General features: G+C 38.0%; 1 protein-coding gene across 1 annotated transcript in view; it reads right to left on the reverse strand.

The window, feature by feature from the left end:
- LOC124722880 (vacuolar protein sorting-associated protein 13A-like) overlaps window positions 1-13034 on the reverse strand; it is a 752258-nt gene that overhangs the window by 414710 nt on the left and 324514 nt on the right. The window contains exon 27 of the mRNA XM_047248017.1: window positions 3282-3451. Within this exon, the coding sequence (XP_047103973.1) occupies window positions 3282-3451 (170 nt within the window). The remainder of the gene's footprint in view (window positions 1-3281; window positions 3452-13034) is intronic.

The raw sequence follows: 13034 nt of genomic DNA on the forward strand, positions 1-13034 counted from the left end.
TTTGTAATGTTTTCTTATCTGTTCTTGTACACATGATAGTGTGCTACCACTGGTAATGTTCAAGTCTGGGGGTAGAGGAGTATGATGGCATTTAACTGTGTTGTTAGCAGGAAGCACCATCACTCATTGGAAACTTCTTTTAAAAGACATTTTATATAACATTTATTTGCACTGCAATATGCATATTTTCAGCACAATATAAAAGTAACTGGAGCAACAAACCAAATGGATTACCCTTCAACAACCTCTCTCAACTAAGTGTCGTTCCATATAAACAGTCAGCATACAACCCTGATCATTTTCTGATAATTTATTAGTAGATCTGAGACATTTTTCTAGCTCCATATTGTCTCTGATAATTATGTTTCATATTACTGGAATCAAAAAATCCTGCTGCTGTTGATAAATGACACTGAAATTTTCTGACATGTCGATTTTCAAGTCGACAAGTTTCTCTCAATTTGTAACACACTGCAAGAAAGCAGTAAGCCAACTTATATGCATATTTCATCTGGACAAAAAATTCATTAAAAGCTACAGGATATAATAAAAATGTAATGACCTTCTGAGTGTCTTGGTATTCCCTGGGCAAGTGAGTGGTAAATTTTACATACAGGACATTAACACACATTTCAGCTACAGCGTATATAATGTGATGTGTAGATCATTTTTCCCTTGATTGAAACTAATTATGTACTACCATTAATGCCATTTACAATGAAACCAAATTTACGGAAGTTGCAGCCAGTAATACAAGGCGTGCTGAAAAGTAATGCCTCCAAAGTTTTTATGTGATAACTCGAAAAGCTTTTTAAATAAAACAAATGTTTTTAACATTCTATATCTTCATTCCACATGTCTACATATTTGCAGTCCTCTGTTGCTAGAGGGCTCTGAACTGTGGCATGTAACATGCAGTGCCTAATGTAACTATGTTGGTCTATGTGAAGGAGTATGCTGTAATCAAGTTTCAAATTTGAAGAGTTTGTCCACATGTGGAGCACCATACCTTTCAGCATGACAATGCCAGACAATACATGAGCAGTGTGACATTTGCAACACTCCGATACCTTATGTTCATTGTCATTGATCATCCTCCACACAGTCTCAATTTGGCCCCATCTGATTCCAAAACTTAAAGTACACCTTCAAGAAGTTCACTATGATAGTGATGTAGTAGTGCAAGAAGATATGAGGCTGTGGTTCCAACAACAAAATCAATCCTTCTACAATGATGATATCAACAAACTCCTCTCTCATTGGGAGAAGTGTGTTCATTGCCAGGGTGGCTATGTTGAGAAATAAATATATAGACATGATGAATAAAAATGTAGAATGTTAATAACATTTGTTTTTTTAAGAAGCTTTATGGGTTTTCAGGTAAAAAATCTGGAGGCATTACTTTTCAGTATGCCATACTAAATTTAAAAAGACCACCAACAGTTTCATGATAGATTACAGTGGAAAGAATTTCCAACTTTATTTCTCTATCACTGGATTGTGAGGCATGATTAGTGCTACAGTCCTAGATCCCATTATTTTGAATAAATGATTGATAGGATGCAATAACTTCCACTTTCTGGAAATTATTTTACTAAAAAAACTAAAAATGTTCCATTGGCTACATAGGATGCAATGTACTTCTAGTATGATAAAGGTTCCTTTATTCTTAAACGACAGACTAAAAAGATGGGGAAAATAAAGCAATGTACATAAACATAGAAATTAAACACAACAATTAAATGATAACTAATCTTGAAGCTTTAATGACCACTTTCAATAACTTGTTTCCAAGTATAGTGGAAGTAATGGTTAAAAATAACCCAAACACAAAATATCAACCAGTAAACAAGTGAATTCCCATGTACACAGAGTCAATGTTAATTAGCACAGTCGCTAAAGATGATGTGAAAGATCTCAGTGGTTAAAAAAATTCTAATGGAGTTGGTTGTGATGACATTCTATGCATAATATTGCAGAACCACTAACCCACTTCTGTGACTGTTCTTTACAGGAAAGTACTTTTCCAGAGTCACTGAAAATCTCCAAAATGATACATATTTTCTAAGAAATGGTGAAAACATAAGTGATAAGTTATCAGGCTCTCACAATTTCATCCTGCTTCTCTCTAGTACTTAAAAAACTTATCCATAAAAAATGGGCTTCAGTGACAAAAAAGGTGTATGGTACTAAGTGTTTCTCAGCTTTAGAATCAACATACCTACAGAAATGGCTGTATATGACTACATTAGTACAACAACAGATCTTTTGGATACAAAACAATGCACTACAGGTATATTTCTAGATCTGTCAAAGGCAGGTATAGTGGATCATTAAATATATCTGAAAAAACTGAACAGTGTGATGCCAGAGGACTGGCAAATAAATGGATTGCATCATATCTAAGTAACTGCATACAGAAGGTCACCAGGATGTACACAGACGAGTAACTCAATTCAGTAACTGAAATTCTATCTGGAAGTGAAACAGTCAAGCAAGATGTGCCCCAGGGTTCAATACTGTGGTTTCTGCTACTCTGCCTGTATAGCAGTGACTTGAGCCTGAATGAAGATGCTCAAAGAACAATTACATCTGCATATAACACAACTGCACTATTCAAAGAGGACAACATATTAGCTGTGAATTTTGCTACTGAACAACTCAGCAATGGCGCTATAAACAACAGACTAATCACCAAAACCGGAAAGATTGATTACATGAGCTTCTACACCACACAAAATACAAATTTCTCTCAACCACTTGTAACAGTAAACAAGAAATATATAGCAGCTAACTCTGAATTCAAATTCTTGGGTATGTAGTTAAAAGATAATCTAAAATGGAATAAACATATTGAGCAGGTAAATGCTAAAATAAGTACTGGCTGCACTGCCTTCAGTATGCTGCTGACATGTAATAGCCACAAAACAGTTCCATACTAAGCATTCACACAGGCTCACCTAAGATACAGTGTGATATTCTGTGTAATTCTACAGTTGCCCATAGCACTTTTATAATCCGGGAGAGCATCATAAGAATCATTAACTGAAACAAAACTAGACATTCTTGCAACCCCATTTTCAAAAAGCACTGAATCTGAGAATAAATTATGGTCAAAATACTTGGCAACTACTACATAATAAACCATCTTTGATTTTTTGTATAAGAGTGTTTATAATGATATTAGGCTGTACTTATAAGTTTTATCTTTCATGCATTATTCTCAGATACTTCAGCTGTATTTTAAATTAAATAGGAGGTGAAAAACCAAATAAACTCACTTCTTTATAATAATGCTGTTATCAGGTCGAATATCCTCCAACAAGAAACATTGAAGGCACATTTTTAAATGTAAACTATGGTCTGAATATGTGTCAACAGATATTGTTGCCTCTCCAACAGCCAGCTTGCATAGTCCATGGTTCATGTCACGTACAGGAGAGCTAAGTATCTGTAAAGCACACAGACAAAATTTACGTTATAACTGGAATGGAACATGTGGTAAGTAAAGGACTCATATTACACTGAGGTAACAAAAGTCATGGATTACCTCCTAATATCATGTTAGACCTCCTTTTGCCCAGAGTAGTGCAGAAACTCGATGTGTCATGGACTCTACAAGTTGTTGGAAGTCCCCTGCAGAAGTGTTGAGCTATGCTCCTAGACCAATCCATTATTGTGAAAGTGTTGCTGGTGCAGGACTTTGTGATGAACTGGCCTCTTAATTACATCCCATAAATGTTCAGTGGGATTCATGTTGGACAATCTGCGTGGCCAAATAATTCACTCAAATTGTCTAGAATGTTCTTCAAACCAACCATGCACATTTATGGGTCAGTAACATCACATTGTTTTTTGGGAACATGAGGTCCATGAATGGCTGTAAGTGCTCTCCAGCTAGCTTAACATAACCATTTCCAGTCAATGATTGGTTGAATTGGACCAGAAAACCCAGTCCATTTCATGTAAACACAGCCAACACCATTATGGAGCCACCACAAGCTTGCACAGTGCCTTCTTGACAACTTGGGTCCATGGCTTCGTGGGGTCTGCACCACACTCCAGCCCTACCATCAGCTCTTGCCTACTGAAATTGAGACTCATCTGACCAAGCCACAGTTTTCCAGTTGTCTAGGTTCCAACTGCTATGGTCACAAGTCAAGGAAATGTGCTGCAGTTGATGTCGTGCTGTCAGCAAAGGCACTCGCATTGACTGTCCACTGCCATAGCCCATTAATGCCAAATTTTGCCACACGGTCCTACTGGATACATTCATCATACATTCCACATTGATTTCTGCAGTTATTTCCCATAATATTACTTGTCTGTTGGCACTGACAGCTCTACGAAAACTCTGTTGCTCTTGGTTGTTATGTAAACGCCACCAGCCACTGTGTTGCCCATGCTGAGAGGTAATGCCTGATATTAGATTTTCTCAGCACACTATCGACATTGTGGATCTCAGAATGTTGACTTACCTAATGATTTGCAAAATGGAACACCTCATTCATCTAGCTCCAGCTATCACTTTGTGTTCAAAGTCCGTTAATACCTGTTGTGTAGCCATAATAACAAAGGACACATTTTCACATGAATCACGTGAGTACATACAACAGCCCTGCCAATGAACCTCCCTTTTATACTTTTTCTCCATGATACTACTGCCATCTTTATATGTGCATATTTCTATCCCATGACTTTTTTACCAAGCAAGGTGGTGCACTGGTTAGCACACTGGATTCACACACGGGAGGACAATGGTCCGACCCACAACCAGCCATCCACATTTAGGTACTCCATAATTTCCCTAAATCACTTCTGGCAAATGCCAGGATGGTTTCTTTCATAGGACATGACAGATTTCGTTCCTCATCCTTCCCTAATCCAAGCTTGTACTCTGTCTCTAATGACCTCATTGTTGACTAGACGTTAAACACTAATCTCCCTCCTCCATAACTTTTTGTCACCTCAGTGTATGTCTGACAGCTGATGAACACAGTAAGCTGTTTTAATCACTATGTTTATGTCCTAAACAAACATGAAGGACTGTAGAAAGACTCCCAATAGTAGGTTCCTTTTATTTCTTACAGATGTCACATCACCAGTACAACAATACATAATAGATCCTAGTTTAACCAAATTTTGAGAGAAAAAATAGCCAATTTGCTTTACGAAAGTTCACAGTACTGAAATTTTTTGTACAAATATTTAACTATTAAGTTCACATACTCTCTTTTTATGGGTACCAATGAATGAAGGTGCTTTGTTTTCATGACCTCTTAGAAAAAGTGGAAATAACTACACTGTATATGTACAGTAGTATTTCTGCCATTTTTTAAATTGAGAAGATACATGTAAATATTGTCAAAAGCTTGCCATCATTTTTTCTCAAACAATACAATAACACACATACTATGGAACAATGTTCTACCCATTGAATTAGTGCCTCAAGTAATGCAACACGAAACAGTCTTAAGAAACACTTTAATGTACTGTTCTTTAATACACTAATGTTAATCAGAACATGTTTTGTTTTACGATAATTCTTATCCACTGCACATTTTACCTCTATACATTAATTTGAAAAACAAAACCATTAATTGTTGTTTGTCAGACTGGTGGTCATAATGTTATGACACTACCTGAAGATAACACATACAGAGCAGCTTGAAATGCCATGGACATGCCAGAAGTGGCAGCAACTCTGATGAGAACAGCAACTGCAGCTTCAAATTCAGTGTGGGATAGCAGAGTCGTATCTTCATGTACCTCCTCAGAAGAAGACAGCAATACATTATTATTCTCTTTTGTACAATTAGCAGAAATGATGACTGGTTCTTCAGCAGCACAGTTGTTATCATCAACCAGGTGTAAGCCTGTATACAGCAGCATCAAAATACAAAATTGCATCCACACACATTATGAATAAGTTCAGATGTTGGATCATCAGTTTCCTGTTCAGATTCAGTGGCATTATCAGCTACTGTCCAGGCCTTCTTAAAACAGTTAGTTTGGTGTCTGTTATAACTTCACCTGAAGCAGCAGATATGTTGCGAACAGCTTTCAAGTACATTCCAATGTGAAGCTGTTTCTTGTAGTCTGAATGCACTGAAAATAGACTTAACAAATCAGCATATGTATTTATGCTTCATTAAAGGGATTATTCCTTAATCCAGTGACTGCATACAGCTCATGGTATTAGCTGGTAAAAAGACAACTTCTATGTTCCAGAAGCTCCAGGTCATCAAATGTGTTAGCTGGTAAGAATACAACTTCTATGTTCAGAAGCTCCTGGTCATCAAACTTATGTGCAGAGCAGTGATCCAAAGTTAACAAAATATTTCTCTTCCTTACAGTCATTTGTCATCAAACCTTTAAGATCCATCTACGGAAGAGATATTTGATCATCCAGGCTTTCTTATTATTCTTGTAGTGAACTGGCAGACTGAATAGACTGACATTTTTTAAACAATGTGGGTTTTTGTATTTTCCAATCACTAATAGTTTGAGCTTCACAGAACCATATGAATCACAACCCAAGATCACTGCCAGTCTATCCATGCTATTATTTTCATTCATGACATTTTTTGCTCTTGACATTTGGTTTTTTTGGGGGGGATCAAGTTATAGGAATGCAGACTTCATCCATATCAAACACATCTCTTTGGTTATACAAATGAGAGAGCTTGGATTGAAGTTCCTGTTCCCTCTCATTGACAATGTGCTAAATGAACAGCTTTCCAGACATTCTGACTTGAACTTATTAGTGATGAGAAAGTATACTTCAGGATTTGAAAGCCTTCTGCAAGTTGTGTTTTAGTTTTCTCTCCACTTTCAACCATGTGTAGAATCTGTTGTTCAGTTTTAGCATTATGAGCTCATTTCTGTTTCAGGAGTGTTGCAAGTGATGGAGCAACAGGAAAACAACACATTTAGTGTTCACTCACAAACAGACAAAGAGCTCTCTGGACTGTTACTTGCTGTGCATGGTCTGAAGTACAGCCATTCTCTTGTCACTGCCTTGTGTTTTACACAGTATAAGTGACACAGTAGCAGCAAGGAAGCAATTGGGCCACTGTTGTGAAATTACAGTATAGTGCATTATTAGGAATGATTATGTAAAGTGCCAAATTAAAAACACCCTAGGACACAGCACTATGTGTGGAAAAAAAGTGAAATTCATCAAACATCTTTATTTGTTAATATTTTTACACGAAATTTTGATCATCTTCAAAGTATTCTCCATGAGCACAATGCACTTCCTCAAACGATCCTTTCATTGTTCAAAACAGTTTTTAAATTCACTTATCGGGTTGTTCTTTATACCTTCCAGTGATTTTTGTTTTAATCCTCCACAAGGGAAAAACACTTTCCTTTTATGTCCCTTTTGAGTCTGAAGAACAAAAAGAAATCACAGTGAGCAGAGGAGAGGACAATCGGTGTCATGCCATTTTTGATCAAAAAGTGCTTTAAATGAGAGGGCAGTGTGGGCCGGTGTGTTGTCATGATGGAAGAACCAGTTGCCTGTAAGCCATAGATCTGTCCTTTTCTTTCAAATACTCTCCCTCAATCTTTTCAAAACCTCTTAATGTCTGACTTCACTTGGCGACCTTTTTTCAGACGAGGAGAGTCACTTTTCTTCCACTGGCTTGATTGCTGCTTTGTTTCAGGGTTGTATCGATAGCACCACAATTCATCACCAGTAATCATCTTGTAAAAAAATTCAGGGTCTTCTTTGAGCTGATTTTGAAGCTAAAAACATGCCTGAAGTCAATGCTCCCTTTGTTCATCTGTCTGAAGGTGAGGGACAAATTTGGCTGCAACCCTTCTTACATGCAAATCTTCAGATGAAATCATCTGAATTGAGCTCTCTGTTATTTCAGACATGTCACAGAGTTGATCAATGGTTTGGCGATGATCTTCACGAATGAGGGCATTGATTTTGTCGACATTTTTGTCACTTCTTGACATTGAGGGGTGTCTTGAACAGGGCTGGTCTTCAATTGACATTTCTCCATTTTTAATATGTGAAAACCACTTGTAGACTCTGGTTTTACTTAGGGCAGCATCCTCATAAGCAGTCTTAAGCATTACAATAGTTTCTGCGGGTGATTACCCCAACAGAAAACAAAATTTCACAGTCACACATTGCTCTCAACAATCTGCCAACACCTTTTTACTGAAATGGAAAACATTGTTTTACTAAAAAGCTCTCACAGGTGAACCGATGCACTCACAGCAACAGAACATCACACGCTGACTCTGGTGGTGTGACCATAACGAACACCTGGTTGAACAATGGATTGCCCCACTCACCCTCCCCAGCACAGCCCAATACCCATTACTTTTGGGTCCCCCCTTGTATGTACATACTTATTTGAGCTAGATGAAGAACAGGATATGGAACATGTAATGAGGGAACCATATTTCAGTTTTTAGTATGAATTGTTCAACATTCACTTTAAGCATTAGATTTTTCAATGCAATTTGACAGGGATCAAACAGCTAGTACCAAGTTTTCAGTTTATGTGATTTCAGAGTAATGAGGGTATATTGTATGTGTGTAGTCTAGTAATATTTTGATTATATGAGGCAGACTACTCCTTTTCATTTGTACAAAACAATTTTTTTCTAATAAATATATACAGAAGTAGCAATATTTGGCTATTTAAATACTTTAGTACACATGTACTACTTACATAACATTTTGTGGCATTTTTAAAGGACTCAAAGAGAAACTTATATAAATTATTATGTAACTGAAGATACAAATGTAATACTCATCCACAAAATGTGTTGTTTGGACATCACACAATCAGGAACCTCAAGATCACAATAATTTCTGAGGAGATAACCAGTCACTTCAACCTAAGTTCTCACAGACCTCAAATTATATAACACCAAGGAAAAAATGAAGGCCCTATAAAATACAAAACCAGGATAGGGAAATAAGAAAGCAAAGAGGAATTTATAAAGTTCATACCAAGATGACGGGCAGTTTCAGAATCTACTTGCAAGGTTACACAGTCTCACAGGAATTGAAATAAACTGCTCAAAAACATTTTTGCATCACCTGCATATCTGCAGCCAAGTGTGGGTTAGATTCAAGTTGAGTAGGGGATGAAACTAAAAAACTAAAACAATAACTTTATTATGAAATGAAAGCAAGACAATAACGGTAATTAATGCTTTCAGTTCCAAAGTGCACATCCCTCGACATCTGTGAAATCAAAATTTGCTGCTTCACATCATTCCATATACTCTCACTCATGTAGTAATCTGCCATTTACTACACCTATTGCCCACATCTGACATAAGTCGGGCCACTATGGCAAGCATAGCGGGGGGCTAACATTCAAACGGCAACTACCAAAGGCAGTCTCCATGGGTAGACCAGTCACTGGCCACCATCACCTGGTTCACCATATGTGCACAGCACAACACCAAAGACACCTAATGAGGATAGCATCTTCATACAGATCAGCATGTGCCCCCGGGCCCTCAGGTGTGAATGTATTTGGTACATGAGTACTGTTTGCATTGTGTTCTTGTTCCTGTCACTCCATGACCCTCACTACTTGCATTGGTTGTGTCACTCGATGATCCAATAAATTTTTATTTCTTTTATGACCATGTGTTTCCTTGGGTTTCTAGTTAGAACACAAGTAGCAACAGGTGAGGGTTGAATTTTTGCATGTTTTGATTTCTGTGATTTTCCTGCATTGGGCCCTTCCACAAATGCTTTACTCAAGTCACTTCAGCAACAACAGCAGGAGCATACGGCCATATTCGAATGGTTGCTGGTTACACTGAGCCATACTCCACTGCCAGTTGCTCACCCACCATTGTCCCCACCCTATGATGAATTGTTGGAAGATTAGGACACCAATGAGAAGTAGCTTAGTCAACATTTTGTGGTGTTCCAAGCAACTGGCTAAGGGGTCTATAGAGCTCTTTTTCTTATTCTGGATATCTCCTCATGGGTATCAGTTACTGTACCAATTAGCTTATCTGCAGGAACCAGAGTTGTTTTCATTTGATGATATGTGTAGTTCCCTGTCCTCCTATCACCACAAGTATAGGCATCTGATCCGTGCACTTGTGAAATTCAACCAATGTCACAAACAGCTGCAGAAACCTTATTGCACTTAAGTGGCCAGCTCTGCATCCTGAGTCATAAGTGTAGGTTCATCAGGACTAATCCTCACGAGTCTTATGCAGACACTAAGGTCTGAAATTATATCATTCATTCAGCCCCAGATGAAGAGGTGAATCAAAGTGCCCTTCAGCTTGAAGACTCTAAGCTGGAAGAGATTTTGAATATTGCACAGTTGTTCAAGGTCTCCCATGATTTGGGCCACAAATTAGAGACCTGGAGTGATTTTGCCATTGTTCATAGAATGCAGCCTCAGTGCATGGAGGCTAGTATGCTGCAGGACACAGAGATAGCCACAGTACAAACAAGCAATCCGGGCCAATGCAGACATCAGGAACAGTGAACACCACTTCCTACATGCCCCTCTTGTTTCACACAACACAAGCAGGTGGCCTACCCCAAGTGGTGGTCCTCTTGCAATCAAGGCATAAAACAAAAGTCACATAACAGTGGTATGTCAATCTCTAAACCCCACCCCTCACCTTTTCCCCAGGAGTCACTGCTGGAATCACTGGAAGTTGATATTCATACTGTTTTGTCATTATGTTCGCTGTTGTCTGCAGTCTGGAACAAACTTTTAATTGAAGTGCAGGTGATGGATAAGCCATTAATATGACAAGTCAACATGGGGGGATGTCATGTTCCTGCTCAACTGCCAGACATACGCCAGGCTTGGGACCGCACCGCTGGCGTTTGTTGAGTGTCAATTGGTAAGCTATAACAGACACTAGATTCCTATTTTTGACAAATTCATGACCAAAGGAATTTACATGTCATTTGTCAATTCTATTACATATTTTGTGGTCAAGGATGTCATTACTGAAAATTTGTTTGGGTTAGATGCCTTCACTGGCTTTGGTTCTTCTATTATGGGTGCGATGCATCTGGTATGCTATCAACTGCCTTATCATGAATTGGATTCTTTGTGTTCTGAGAGTTTTTTGATCTGTTTGCTACAGGTTTAAGTTGTGCAAGCAATTTCATGGCACACACCATCCTGAAACCCTCTGCCTGTCCTCATTTTCTTGGGTGTGACTGGTGCTGGTAGCTTTACGTAACCAGGTTAAGACAGAGGTAGATCACTCAACATCAATAGTGAACAGGCTATGCCCTTGATGACCATCAAGAAGCTGTCAAGTCAGCTATGGTTGCATGCCAACTTCAAGGTCATTATGAATGCACAGTAAGTCATAGCTACTTACCCCTTGCCTGACCTGGAGCAGTTGCTCTCAATGTTGGTTGGGGTCAATTCGTCAATTTTCTTTCTTTCTTTTTTTTTATTTTTTATTTTATTTTTTTTTTTTTAACTTGAGTTGGCCAGAAGTACCTTCATATTCTGTTGGATGAGGAATCAAAACAGTTGCTTATGGTATATATGTCTTTCCGTCTTTATCAATATCAGTGGTTAATTTTTGGGTTCCCCAATGTACCTGCCATTTTTAACCCTTTCGCCACTACATTGTGTGCCAAGAATGAATTTGTTATGGCTGCACTGCTCTCCAAATGCTGGTGCTTGTGCTGAGAGACAAAAATTTGTTTTTTGCCCATCTTACCGTCTGATTACTTAACTCAATGAAGAACTGAATTTCTTTCTTTCTTTCTTTCTTTTTTTCCCCCCACATCATTGTTACCACACTGCATCAGATTACGTAAAACACAGCATGAAATTTGAAAGATTTTAGATGATACACTGCAGTGTATGAAACATAGATAAGATATTGAAATGTTATTTAAAATTGAGAGCAGAATGATGTCTCATTCTGTTCTCAAATTATTGACTTTTATATCCATTCAATGATCACATGTGAGGCTCCAAGTTCGGTCCACATGGATTTGCTGGCTGTACATCAAATTAAGTAAAACATCACACCAAATTTTAAAGAGTTTGCAGAGGTAAAAACACATTGTGTATGGTTGAATTTAGCTTGTACATTGTAATGTATGCAATGTAAATAAGATATCAAAATTTTATTTAAAATTGAGGGCAGAATGATATCTCTTTTTATTCTTGAGTTATTGATTTTTATATCTGGTGGACAGTTGTGCAAGACACACCCATTTCCATCCCTGCACATAACAAATCATGTGGTCATAACAATTGTCATACTTCATAAATGGGTCAAGATATCAAAACAGGGTTTTTTGCAAATGATGGCATGTAAAGAGGCATGTATGTTGTATGGTAAATAATCAACGCATCTCAATTCACCAAGATATGGAAGTAATCTGTCTGCAGCAGTTATAGGATGACGGAACAGGATGAGTAAACATGTCAGTATTGCTTTAAGGAAACTCAGGGGCCATGTTTGAATATGTCTTCAGCACCTGGAGAATGGTGGAGCATGACAAGATAACTCATCCACAGCAGTTAAATGGTTAAACTTTTTTTAGATCAGGTTATGACAGTTGTCCCTCACTGTGTTAGCTATCTTTGTGATATCATTGTAACTGTCTCACTTTTTCCAGCCTTCCACTGTTTATTTGGATCATGAAATTTCCCAGCAGGGCACGTACCCAACACACCAACACATAGCAACTATTACAGGTTTGCTCTGTCTAATCTATAACTTCTGGCATTCCTTGGTGAAGTTACGTACATCACAAGTTTATTCCAAGAGCAGCTACTACCAACTACACCTTCCATCTGTTGCTTTGGAAACATGTTCCTTTAGTTTGGTCTGCAGCTTGTAGGCATGATTATGTGCAGTTTAATGATAGTCTTTTCTTCACACCATGTCTTAAAACATTTCAACCCAGCAAGCATCTGGTTCTGGCCACAGACACATCCAACAATGGGCTAAGGACATTCCTGGTCCATTGCTATTCAGAGGGCTCCAAACAGCCTATCACCTTTGCCTTGAAAACCCTCATCCTGGCT

This window comes from Schistocerca piceifrons, chromosome X (genome assembly GCF_021461385.2).
Source record: "Schistocerca piceifrons isolate TAMUIC-IGC-003096 chromosome X, iqSchPice1.1, whole genome shotgun sequence".
NCBI classification, from domain to species: domain Eukaryota; kingdom Metazoa; phylum Arthropoda; class Insecta; order Orthoptera; family Acrididae; genus Schistocerca; species Schistocerca piceifrons.